General features: G+C 42.1%; 1 protein-coding gene across 2 annotated transcripts; it reads left to right on the forward strand.

The window, feature by feature from the left end:
• The first annotated feature begins 750 nt into the window (after positions 1-750).
• POLDIP3 (DNA polymerase delta interacting protein 3) lies at positions 751-12,461 on the forward strand. 2 transcript variants are annotated; one of them, XM_083400316.1, is made up of 9 exons: positions 751-959; positions 2,912-3,284; positions 3,608-3,685; positions 4,986-5,081; positions 6,831-7,013; positions 7,431-7,508; positions 9,064-9,193; positions 9,837-9,903; positions 10,429-12,461. In XM_083400316.1, exons 1-9 carry the CDS (start codon positions 895-897, stop codon positions 10,601-10,603), a joined length of 1,245 nt encoding a protein of 414 aa, XP_083256442.1. In that variant the 5' UTR covers positions 751-894; the 3' UTR covers positions 10,604-12,461. The 2 variants fall into 2 exon arrangements, with proteins under 2 accessions (XP_083256442.1, XP_083256443.1); XM_083400317.1 differs by having other exon boundaries at positions 779-959; positions 3,611-3,685.
• The last annotated feature ends 895 nt before the right edge of the window (positions 12,462-13,356 follow it).

Genomic DNA, 13,356 nt, shown 5'->3' on the forward strand with positions numbered 1-13,356 from the left:
CAAGTACTCACCCTCTTTCACAGTTCTGTCCCAGTAAGATATTTTAAAATAGGAATGTGTACCTCTTAGACAGTTCTAAAGGCACTAAGAGTGTGTTTGAACAACATGCATAATGTCTTCAGCAGCTATTTGTACCTGTGGGCAGCTCAACCCAACATCCATTGATGCAAAATGCAGCAGCTGTATCCTAAACTTACTGCTTCCAATGAAAGCTGCGCAGAATACAACATACTGTAATTTCTGCTTTGTATGGGGTGTATATGAGTTAACTTCTATGAAACGCAACTGAAGTATTGAAAGGAAAAAACTTTTTTTCAACCATTTCAGAAGGGATGGGTCGGGCAGATCAAAGCACCCAGGCATCCCGCTAAGTAGGCGGGTCACCATAGGGACGACCTGTACCCGTTCAAAAATTCCTCTCACATTAGCAGTGAGGACCCGGGCGTCACCCCGGATCATTATTTTCCTTACTCATAAGTTTAAGGCATAAACCTCTGTTCTGCAGCGAGGGCACGTAGTTGAACGCAGCAGCTTTTAGGGTGAGGATGAGCAAATAACAGCGAAGCCACGGGACCACACCAGTCGCGAAGCGCAACCTGACCTTCCCTTATCCGGGGTGCAATTGGTGAAACAAAGACGAAATCCCCCCTAGCGAGTGCAAAAACAAGCCCTCGCACGGCCACCGGAGCGCATGCAAATAAACACTCGGGCTGCGAGGGATTATGGGAATCTAAGTCCTGTCGAAGTCCTTCGCCCGCGTCGCGAGAAGATCCACTTCCAGGGCGAAGGAGAGGTGGGAGGTTGCGGAGGGAGAGGGCGCGGCGACACCGGAAGTAGTTGGCTCTCACGTCCGGGCTTCGGTCGCAGCGACTTGTCTCGGGGCCTAGCGACAACATGGCGGACTTGTCTCTGGACGAGCTGATTCGGAAACGTGGCGTCAGTGTGAACACGAAGGGGAGGTGAGCCGTGGAAGGAGCCTGGCGGGCGGAGAGGCCCCCCCTTCCCCGCCAGGGTTCCCTTCCCCCCACGTCGCTGCCCGGGGGCGGGATCCGTGCTCTGCTCCGGCAGGATCCGGCTGGGGATGTGCACTCGGTGCTCCGATTGGCGCGCTCTCCTGTCAGTCATCGCCCACTGGAGCGTTCGGTTCTGCTTGGCCATTCTCGGCAGTGAGGTGTCCGAGGCCGAGTGTATGTGTTTCGCACCATAGACGTGGGTCTGCGTGGAGAGGGGCAGCACCCTCCTTCCGCAGGTCTCTCGGCGCCTTCATTGTACTGATTCTGGCGCTTTGTCCCTAAGGACGGCCCAAAACATTTTGTGCATTCCAAGTGGGGCATCTTGTGTGCTGAGATGGGACAGTATTTGTTTCAGGGTGACAAACTGCGCTATTCCATACAACCAATAACTGATTGTAGAGACTTTTGGGGTGGCTTTGTGCATTGGGCCAGCCCTGCTTCTTTGCCTTGTGCATCATACAAAATTATTGGCCTTTGCTTTTCATACTGCCAATGTTTCTGTTCCTGAACTCTCCTCTTTTTTTTGCTACTTTTACACTTCCTTTGACATGCAAGGCGATCTGCAGCCTCCATAAACAATTGTTCTATTATAAGATTGAGCCGTTTCTGAAGAGGATGGTCTGTTGTGCCTTCAGCTGAATTCACAACTGGATAACACAAGTTAAATCCACAAAAAAGAGGGCATGCTTTAGCGTGGGAAATGTTGCTTAAGTAATAATGCAGAGAAATATGTCGCATAAGAGAGCATTTAGATAAATAACATCTTTGTTTATCTGCCGTGAAGAGGTCATATCGTTACAATGTTGCTGCCAAAGGCCACCATTAGATTTTTAGCTAGCTCTGCTAAGGCTAAAAAGAAAAAAAAGATCTCAAATCAGACATCCACACTCCCAAAGAACAGGCGGCACTCAGCTTTCATTCTGATTCTTAGACAGTGTCCACCAGTTTGAGTGAAATGTGTTAAACAGAGAAGAAAAAAACCAGCCAACATGTTCTTTGAAATATAGTTAAGAATTAATTCTGATTTCCCCCTTTCCCCTCCTATAAAAGCATGTTTTCCATTTAATATCAGGATGTTCTATTGTAATTGAAATGCTGCTTGGTAAGCGGACTAGATTTCAGTTACATCTCTTAAATTCCCTGTTATATATATATTTAACCCTGTATCCCGTTTCAACCCATTTTAACAATATCCCAAAATTTTGGTGTAGTACATGCATTCTTCACAAACACAGATCTGTGGTTGAAATATGAATTTCAAATTTTGAAAGCTATGAGGGGCAAGCAATTCTATCTCTGTTAAATATTAATTGTTTTCCAAAGGAATGTATGTATATTAGATTATCCTTGTCAGTCAACTTGTATAATAACACTGGATTCCATTGTTGGCCTTTTCGCAGGTCTTGGTTGGTGTCTTCCCTTTTCTTTCACCAGCTCCAGCCTTCTCTTGAAGTTCACATTTTAAAATCTTGTCATTCCTCCTGCAATGCAGGAATCTCAGCTAGATCATAAATGACAGGTGGCCATCCAACCTCTGCTTAAAAACCTCCATCATCTCTCATGGGAGTCTGTTCCACTGTTGAACATCTCTTACTGTCAGAAAGTTCTTCCTGATGTTTAGTCGGAATCCATGTTTACTCGGAATGTGAATCCATTGGTTTGGGTGCTATCCTCCGGAGCAGGAGAAAACTGCTCCAGCACTTTAAATATTGGAAGATGTCTATCATATCTCCTCTCAGTCTCCTCTTTACCAGGCTAAACATACTCAATACCCTCAATCATTCCTCATAAGGCTTGGTTTCTGGACCCTTTATCATCCTGGTCACCCTCCTCTGCACATATTGCAGCTTAAAATGCAGCAGTTTGTTTGTTTTTAACACCTGACATTTCTGTTCCAGGCTGAACTCAAGGCCATTATTTGGTGGTAGACCTCGAATTGGAGTTCAACAAACTTTTCTAAGCAGATCAGCACCAAGTGTTGGTTTCCAGAGGACATTTGATGCACGACAGAAGATTGGCCTTACTGATGCCCGACACAAAATTGGCGTGAAAGATGCCCGGGAGAAACTGCTTCAGAAAGATGCCAGGTTTAAAATCCAAGGAAAAGTGCAAGACGCCCGGGAAATGCTGAATTCCCGGAAGCAGCAAGTGACCAAAGTTGTTGATGCCAGAGAGAAGATCAGTCTGAAAAGGAGCACTCCTAGTGCAGCTGTTGTGAAAGCTGCTGTGGAAACGGTGGCCCCTGCCATGAAGATCACAAAAACAATTCAAGTAGGTTATCGTCAATATCTCTGCAGTCTATTGTTGTCTCTCCAGCGCTATCCTATGTGTTGGCAGCTCCTGGAGCACTAGTTGCATGTATTTCAAGGGAAACCGTTGGGGAAAGCATTAATGTGGCATTATATCGCATGTGTAATACAGAAAACGAAATCCATGAATCTGAGTTCTGAAAGTCTGCTTTGTTTCATAATCTGATAATTAAAAGTAGAGATCTTAGTTCTTCCTTTAAGCTTTGAGTATGCCATCATGATGAAACAAGGGATTTCACTGAAATCTTTAGGGGTTAATGATGTGTCTTTCTCTCCCCATCACAGCAGAAGGCTGCAACTCCATTGCACACTCATCCTGCATGCATGAAGGTCAACATTGTGAACAATCACACAAACAAACAGGTGTGTGCCATTCAGTAACGGAGTGGAGTTGTGAACTGTTGTAAAATCTAGTACTTTGAATATGTGTTTAATATTTATTTCATTTATTTCACTTGCTTCCAGTGAAACACCCTGAAGTGATTTTATGTTTGATTTTGGAGATTGGCATTATAAATTAATTTAAAAGTTTTACTTGCCTTATGTAATATGTTCACAGCCTACAGGCTGAAAGTGTTATCTGCATCCATTTCATTCATACAACTCAAAGTTTCCCATATCTGTAGTATCTTGCAGTGACAATTCACAAAGTAGATTTGTGGTGCCTTTGGATCTTACCCCTACATTCTTGTACTCGCTTACTACAATCCTTTCAGTACTTAGGAAATATCATTTTTAACTTCTGACCTCTATGTCTACCTATTTTGATGTTATTGGCCAGTCTTGTATTATCACAGAACACTTGCACAGGAAAGAAATCCTCTTTGCTCTGCCTGCCATTGGCTAATCCTTCATGTTACAAAATTGATGGGCAGATTAATGCTTGGCATTAGTGCTGAGAGGGATTGAAGAGACTCTGGGCCAAACTGAAATTTATGGCAAATGTGTGTCTGCATGTAATGTACTTTTTAAAAATGCTAATTGCCACTAATTGGGAGGGATGCAGTAATAGATTGTGATGGGTGGGGTATTTAATCCATCCCACACTGTGATCTTGAGGAAATCCCCACTTTTCAAGCTGCTGTTTACATCAGGAGTAAGGTCCCACTGACTCCTGTGGGAACTTTCTGCACAATGCAAATTGTAGCAGGGGAGGGAATTTCACTTCAGATGATGACAGGGAGGAAAAGGTTACATTCCCCCTCGTGCCACAATCCTGATCCTCACCCACATCTGCACATGGATATTTGCATTTTAGAAATTGTGCATGTTAAATGCAAAGGTGCGTTTAATATCATGTTTAGATTGAGTCTTCAAATTTGAGTCGAATTGAACAGCCTGAGGTTCCTGTATTGCAGGGGGTTGGGCTAGATGACCCCGAGGATCCCTTCTAACTTTACAGTTCTATGAATGCTACTTAAAAGTCCTTTTTATTTTCATGTCCTGGGATTAAGATGCAGCAAATCAGAGTGGCTACATACATGTATTTGCTGAGGCATATATTCAGAAAAACCTATTAGTAAACATGTATAGAACTGTTTAAGCGCATCAGTCTAGACTCTTTAGAATATCTGTATTACATCAGCAGCCAGAAACATCAAATCAACCACTTGCATTTATATGTTACTTGGGGTGTTTTGTTTGTTTGTTTGTTTCTTTTTAGTCTCCGTATGATGTAGAAGATGATGAAGAAACTGTATCTCCCCTTCCTAATAAGCAAATGAAGATCACTACCACAAACAGCTTTCTGCACAGTGCGGTAAGGGTCTGTCTCATTCGCTTCTCCACTCCCTCTACTTCCCAGTGGACACGTACTTTGGTTGTTTTGCATGTGCTCGCGCTTGTATTGGCTGGACTTACTGGTTCCAGGTTTATGGTATTCTTGCATTCTTTTACCCTAAAACAGGGCAGCAGATTGCTGGCCCATGGGCCAAATGTGGCCTATAACAGGTTGCCATCCAGCCCATGCCCCATAAAGTGAGCTGTTGTGGAGGAATAGATCTCTGTTTCCATCCCAGCAGTCTACTCTGTTTCTGTGCAAGGTGCAGAGAAAGAAAAGAGATGGGAAGTTAGGGAGAAAAAGGGTTTCTTTGTCCACTGCCAGTAGGTGGCCCATGTCCACTTTCCCCCCTGGGAATGGGGCTCTGTAGAGCTCCAACGGCCCCCTGAGCTGCTGCTTGCACCTGTACCAAACAGAGTGGCACTAGCCTGCACTACTGGCAAAAACAAACTTGTTTGTTCCCCTGCTCTTGAGTCTGCAGTTAGTCTGTCTTCTCTTTGCTCAGGCAAACCAGTAACTGAAACTGTGTTGTGTCATTTGACTTTTTCTAATCAGAAAGACTCATTCATACTAATCATTTTCAAAGCATTTCATGGCAGAGAGTTCTGTAGGCTAAATGCATTGCCTGTCTTACATAGGGATTTTATTTTATGAAAGAAAAATAAAGAATATTTTATTTACACTATCTGTAGTTGGGCTGATAATGTGCCCTTACTCTTGTCCTAAGCTAAACCTCCAAAACACCCTAGACATTGGAACTGTGTCACTGGGATTAATAGGATTATTCTGGTGGAAACAGAACCTGGATTGCAGCCTAAATTTGATATTATGGATAATCTTTGTCCATTTAGGTATTTGGTTGTTGTTGTTTTTAAAAAAACACACCCTTGAAATGGATAACTAAAATGGTGTGTAGCAATCCAGAATGGATTTATGCTGTGATGTTATGGGGTATGGTATTCTGATTTTCTTTATAAGTAAAGTACCAAATAAAGATGACACTTCCAGCACATTATCTCACAATTTCCCAAGATTGTAGTAACTACCTTAAAACTCTGGGTGGTTTCTGCCATTTTTAGACCCTAGGGACCTAGCTTTTGAAAGATTCTTCCAAAGTTCTTTAGCTTATGTCCACTTACTTGAAGTAAAATCCATTGAATGTGGTAAGACTTCTTTCCAGATAAACATGCATAAATACTCTGTTAGTTTAATCCTTCTTGTCTTAAATGCTTCTTGGCTTCTTGCATACGTTATGATTTTACTACATCAAATTTCTCTTCTTTTCCAGACAACTAATAAAAGCTTCATTAAGATCCTTATTTTCCCAAACTAACAACCTGATTAGTTTGACCTAATTGATCAAAAGTAGTTGGGCAAGGATAAGGTGGGATGGGGGGAGTTTTCCTAACTTGTAAAATAGTTAAAAGTTAATAATGGAATGTACTGTCTTTACACAAAATGTGAACTCTGTTTTCAACACTTGATAATTCAAGTATTTCTAACCCGCAACAATTAACCAGTGTGCACAAATACTAAAAGGAATTTTTGAATGCATTAGCTGACTTCAGGGACTGAATAGTCTTCTCTATGTCACATTGGTTTTGTTTCTAAGGTTAAATCTTTATGGAATGGGAAATCTTGCTGGGTAGCTGCTGCTTAGGGGAGGAGGAATTAGTTCTGCTTCTGGCACCTGCAGTATTCAGGGATTTGTGTTCTCCATTTACATAGGCTGGACTCAGTGGCAACAAGTTCTCTCTGTCAAAGACAGTCCCCCTCACGAAGGTTGTGCAGAATGATGCCTATACGGCCTCCACAGCTCCACCGTCTCCCATCCGGACAAAGGCCCTGACAAACATGTCCCGAACCCTGGTGACCAAGGAAGAACCCCCCAAAGAGCCACCACCAGTTGAGGTGAGTCAAGGACACAAATATCTTTTTCTGGCTGCTACAGCTTCCTATTCTGGATTTTCATAACAAGAAGAACAAACCCTGTTCAAGTGCAGCTGAATGGGGGGAAATTATTTCCTTCTTCCAGAGAAAACAGTGGAATTGGACATGGTAACTTGAAGAACTGGTAGAATCTGAAACCCATTTGCTTCTCATGCTTGCTGTGCAGACATTTGTCATATATGATTTCTTGTTGAAATATTCTCAGAGATTAACAGAATCTACCAAAAACAGTAGAAATTAAATTTTGAAGGCTGGATTTTGCTGAATCTTACCCTTGTCTTTCCCCCACTTCCTCAAAGCCCTGTTTACTTTGATCTATCTCCCCGCCCCCCAATCCCAGACTATATGCATGTGACACATTTGTCTGTTTCTTGGCAGCCGGCCTTCAGCCCATTAGAAGGTACTAAAATGACTGTGAATAATCTGCACCCTCGAGTCACTGAAGAGGATATTGTTGTGAGTACTGTATATTGTTGAAATCAGGGGTTTGCTTGTGTCCTGTATCCATGTTCTACCCAATGTTTATAAAGTAAAATGGAATGCGTGGTTTCTTGGGAGAGCCTGGAGAATCTTAGGTGGTAGCAGTAAGGAGCTAGGTAGATGTCTGCAAAAGCTCCAAGAGGCCTAAATATCTTCAGAAAAATCAATTGACTTGAGAGCAATCTAACGACTTTGAGGAGAGCCACCCCGTGTGTTCCAGAATTACTCTCCTGAATGAAGTCCTGACAGGCTCCATTGTGTTCTTCACACAGTAGGAAAGTTTCCAAAGTTTGTGAAATCCAGAACATTTTGCAGGCAGCGCTCTGACGCCAGGTTTACTGTCACATTCCCTTTGACTTTTGGTGTGGGGGAAATGATCCCAGTGTAGCTTTAGTTAAACTGGATGTTCCGTTGCTCTACATCAGGCATGTCCAGCTCCCAAGAGACTGTGATCTACTCCCAGTATTAAAAAACTGGCGGGAGGGAGGAGGAGCGTGCGTGGGGTGGGTGGATTGCCCACAGTTGTTGATTTTTGGGGGGGGGAGGATTGCACAGTTGTTGAGCTGTTTTCCCCCATGACTTTCTGTACACAATAAGGATCCCGCAATCTGCCAGGGATCTACCAGTCTACTGGTTGGACATCATTGCTCTACATGCAGTTTTCTGAGGATATACGGGATGTTAGGAATGCAAGGACTTCTTCATGTAATGCAAGAGAAACTTTAGGCATTCACTCTCAGAAGATGTGATTATTAGATCATGCGGCTTTTAAAAAGGAACAGACATAGTTGTGGAACATGGTTCTAATTGTGGATAGCTACATCAAACCTCAATTTATACTGTCTGTTGGGTAATAAAGTACTCTGATTCCGAGTTTATTACCTAAAACATGGATTGTGGGGTGGGGGTGAGGGAGGAGCCTCTGGCCCACAGACGTAACTAGGTCCACTCAGCCTCCCAATTTGGTCTGCTTTGCTGTTCTTCCCCGGCCACAACCATATGTCACTCAGCTGATATCATACAAACAAAGCACCCGCTGCAAAGGAATAATCAGGAGCCTTGGAGTGTGCTCCCAATGTTCCTTTGCAAGTGCTGTTTGTGTTCAACACTGTTCAGATTGGGTGCTGAATGCAAGCCACACTGCTTTCACCAGGGTCAGAGGCACCTGATAAATGACATCACATGATTGACAAGAGAGAAGCCTGGGTTATTGGTCAATTGTAGCAGATGGAGGGTCAGCCACAATTTGAATTGGTCCTGTGGCCAAAAAGTGGTTTCCCATTCCTGACCTAAATGTATTTATCTGACTGTTGTTGGAAACAGAAGGCTGGACTAAGTGTTCCTCTGTGTGCTCCAGCAAGGCAACTTCTATGTTCTTAATGTGTGAGTGTTCAAATATCAGAGTTGGCAGCTGTGGCCTTGACTTCCACACTAAATTCCACACTAACAAGAAATGCTTACAATCACTGCTAACAGTAGCAAAGATGAGCTAAGTTAAATAAAACTATACTGTCCTTTGCTCTTTCCTCAGGAGTTGTTCTGTGTATGTGGTGCCCTAAAGCGAGCCCGTTTAGTGCACCCCGGAATGGCTGAGGTGGTGTTTGTGAAAAAGGAAGATGCCATTACTGCGTATAAGAAATACAACAACAGATGCTTGGATGGTGAGTGTGAGCCTCATGTAGAATGCAGAAACGTTTTACTTCCCTGAAGATCTCAGATGGTACTTCTTCTGTGTGTAAGAAGTCAGGAAATTATTAATTGTTAATGACTGCCATGAGGGGCTGAGCAGTTCTTAGACTATTATTGTATCAGGTCTTTAGAAGACACAAAATTTGCTCATATTGGAGTGAGAGTGATATTGCAGTCACATAGATGATAACTTGCCCCTAGACCAACTGGATATACAGTACAGTGATACCAAGTTTGTGAGAATTAATGCTTTTGAGAGACTGCAGAAACTTTGCTGTTTCAGAGTTTGGATAAGTAGTTAGGGTATTGACATGACGAGGGATATTGGTTCATTTTGTCCTTGTTTTTATTATGTATTTTGTGTTTTTATCTTGTATTTTTATGCTGTGACTGCCCTGAGCTCTGCAGATGCAGAGCAGTATACAAATTTAAATAATAATAATAATAATATATCTCAAAATAGAGAAGCTTAGACTCAAACTGTGTATAATGGTGGCAAATCTGTGCATTCAAATCCAGGGATCTTGTTTAATGAGCAGAATGGATGCACAGTGAAGAAACCTATACCACTTTCCTAAGGTTTAATACTTGGTTTTCTTTGTTCTTCTCCATCAGGCCAGCCGATGAAATGCAACCTTCATATGAATGGGAATATCATCACATCAGACCAACCTATCTTGCTGTATGTGCATATGGGTTTGTGTTCATAAAACTATGGTGTAACATTTTTGCTCCTTCACAAGGTGCCATATAATTTTTGTACCCAAGCAAAATACCAAACAAGAGTTTGTTGATATTCAGATTAAAGCTTTTTTACTAATTTTCCTATATATCCAGCACTGCTGTTCAGATTATCATCTGTATGAACAGTTGTCCTTCCATCTAAATATGGCAGTGGGCTTCTCCCAGCCTGTAACTGCTTGCTTAATAATCAGAACAACAGTTTTGGTTCAGCAGTATAAATTGATCTGCATTTCACCATTCGACAACTATTGATGGTGGAGCTCCCTAGGGTTCTCTGTGTTCTTCTTCTTTTCCCTTTCCATGACTTTTTATACCTTAATCTGAAATCCTGAAAAGTACACTTGGCTTAAGCTAGCTATGCAGGCAATGGATGGTAATTGCTGAAAAGAGTAAGCTCTGCTGCTTGACTTGACACTTGTTCTGTTGTGAGGCTAAATAGTGTATCTCTTCTTGTTCTCCCTAGTCGATTGAGTGACACCCCCTCGGTGAAGAAGGAAGGTGAACCACGTCGGACAAGTGTAGGAGCCGCCTCAAATCCACCAGCTGAAGTGGATCCTGATACCATCTTAAAAGCACTCTTCAAATCCTCAGGGACCTCCGCCTCTGTGCAACCTACAGAGTTCAAAATCAAACTTTGAGGAGTGGCAGGCAAGGAGTGGACTGGAAAACTTGTTGAGCGTGGGAAATAGGGAGACAAGTGTGGGAACGCAACTGATGTTGTGTTTGACCATGCTGAAACCTTTGTTTTTCTACAATTGCTACCTTCCTGTACAGTAGTGTTCTCCCTAATGTATGTGTTCTGTTTTCATAGTTGGAGTTTTTGTCCACATATTTCTAATGGAATAATCTTCCCTTCCTCCAGTGATATATCACCAAGCTTAGAACATTTAACTCTTTTTCCTTTGTTTCAACCACCCTACCTGTATCCAGCCAGTGAAAAGTGCAGCTAGCAGAGGATGTGAGTAGCATCTGTTTGGCACTTGCACCCTTTTTGAGTGAGAGATGAGAGTCCTTTTTGCTTTTTACTGATGATGGACTGCATTTCCTTTTCAATTCAGCTCTGTCTGTAGCAGAGGCCAGGATTTGGTAGCGGTTTTAGCTGTTTTGAAATTGTAAAATTAGTGAAGGAGAAGCAGCAGCAGCAAATGTTCTCTTCGTTCAGCAGTTAATGGAAGGGACTGTGAAGGCAATGCAAATAGGTCTAGGCACAGGAACATAGCACATCTTACACTTCATCGTCTTCTTTTGTCGTTGTAATAATCTGCTAGTGCACTGAGAGAAAGAAGCATGTGCCCTGGTGTTGGTGTACTCTTCAGTCCAGGAAGTCTCACAGATGCTCTCTTTGTGAGAATGCATGGGCTTTCTTTCACTTTGTACCATTTACAATGTGTTTTTACTATGAAATTATGTATTGGGCAAGAAGAAAGTGTTTCTGGCTTCAGCAATCACTTCTCATGCCTGATGCCTTAGAAGCACTGCAGTGAACAGAGGTCCTCCTTCGTTCAGTCCTGACAGATTCCGATGCACCACTATGTTTTGCAGCACCTACACCTTTCTTGGAGGTTAGTGACACCCAAATAAACTGCAGTGATAACCCCCTAGGAACTATTTCTACAGGGCATCTGTTTTTACCCTACACTACCTTATCCCCAAGTGTAATAGTCAGGGAAAAAATCCAGCCTCCTGCGCTCATCGAATTGTCAATTGTAAGAGTTGCATCTTTCAGTACTCTGGGCATGCCTGCTGCTCCTGTACAGCACTGTTGCTTATTTTTCTGTACTGGGAAATGGTGGGTGTATCTTGTGGTTCATATAGAGGAAAATCTATTGGTTTGGCATAGAACAGGGATAGCAGGAAAATGAGTTGCCTATAGCAAAGCGAGGATGATTTGTTTTTTGGCCATGTTGAATTTCCTCTGACATGCCAGTCTTTGCTAAGACAAAAACATCCTTCCTTTTTCTAGCAACCCATTTAGTCCAGTGAAAATGGAAAACTGACAAGGGTTAAGAATAACTGCATTGGTTTTATACTAAATAAACATGCAGATACTTGTATGGGGGCTTGCATTTTTATACTTCCAGCTACAAGACGAGAGCCTTGCTGTTTATCTGTGCTAAAACCTTGCAGTGTAATATATCTGCTTTCTTCCATTGTAGAACCTGGTGCTCAGTGGATTCTACATTCCTTTTGCTCTTTGTTCTGTACAGTTTCTTAGTTTCATTTAGCAGGTACACACGTTATGTCACACAATAAACCTTCACAACACGGAAGGCATTTGCTTCCCAATGGGTTTTTTAAATCTGAATTACTAATTTAGGACCGGTCATAATTTCACCCTTACTGGGGAAATGTGCTTATGAACGACAAATGATATTTTGTGCAGAACTGCTGTTCCCTGTACCTGTGTTTCATTAGCAGTTGGTTACAGGGGAAGGGAAGGTTGGAGCTGGAGGACATTATGTATTATGTTTCTGAATAAACGTTTGTTATACAGAACCTGTATTTTGCCCTGACTTCTTGGATTGGAAGGAAATCAACTGATTAGTCTATTGAGTCCTGTTGGTTTTTCACTTTTTGGGGGTGCTTGTCAGCAGAATCAAATAATAAAGCTTTCTATGGATTGTGTCTTTTAAGGCTGCTGCTGGGGGCTGCCATGTTTAAATTCTCTCCCATGGAGATGGGAGGGAAGAAGACCCAGTGCCCTGAAATGCTGTTCTTTATGTGCAGGAAGATTTTTTTGTAGGGAATGTTTGAGAGGTCATGAGAGAATATTGCATAGTCTATCAGTGAAGAAGAAAACAGGATTATGTGGCATAAAAACAATATGCTATTTCATCTTCTATGGAGCTGTTTGACTATAGACTTCTAGGGCATTTTGACAGGTTTGCCACATCCTCACTCATCTCTGTTAAAAGAAGAAATGAAATAGAAAAGCATTAAAAAAAAACAGACATGTTACAAGGCTGTTTTGATCTAATAAAAATACTTGTAAAGGTTTAAACATGTAATGGTTCTGAGCATAGCAAAGGGGCAAACTGAATAACAATATGATTTTCCATCTATATTTTTAGCTGGTAAGATTTCTCATTACTCATTATGATAGCTGTAGAGATTTCACCACCACCACCACTTTGTATCTTTTGAGCTCAGCTATACTACTTGGGAGAATATGTGAGAAAGCCAAGGTTTACTTCAGAGGTTCCCAAAATGGTCTGTAGACCAGCAGTGGCCTTTGATCTTCGTTCAGGTGGCCTTTGGCATGTCCACATTAAGTTTTAATTGTATGCTATTGCTTATATTGCACTCCAGTTTGGATGCAAAGTGTGATGCAATAAAATACAAAAGCAAAAAAAAACCAAACACAATTTGAAAGTATATAGCATCTAGCAAA

The sequence above is a fragment of the Podarcis tiliguerta genome, assembly GCF_965153285.1.
Source record: "Podarcis tiliguerta genome assembly, chromosome: 10".
Taxonomy (NCBI): domain Eukaryota; kingdom Metazoa; phylum Chordata; class Lepidosauria; order Squamata; family Lacertidae; genus Podarcis; species Podarcis tiliguerta.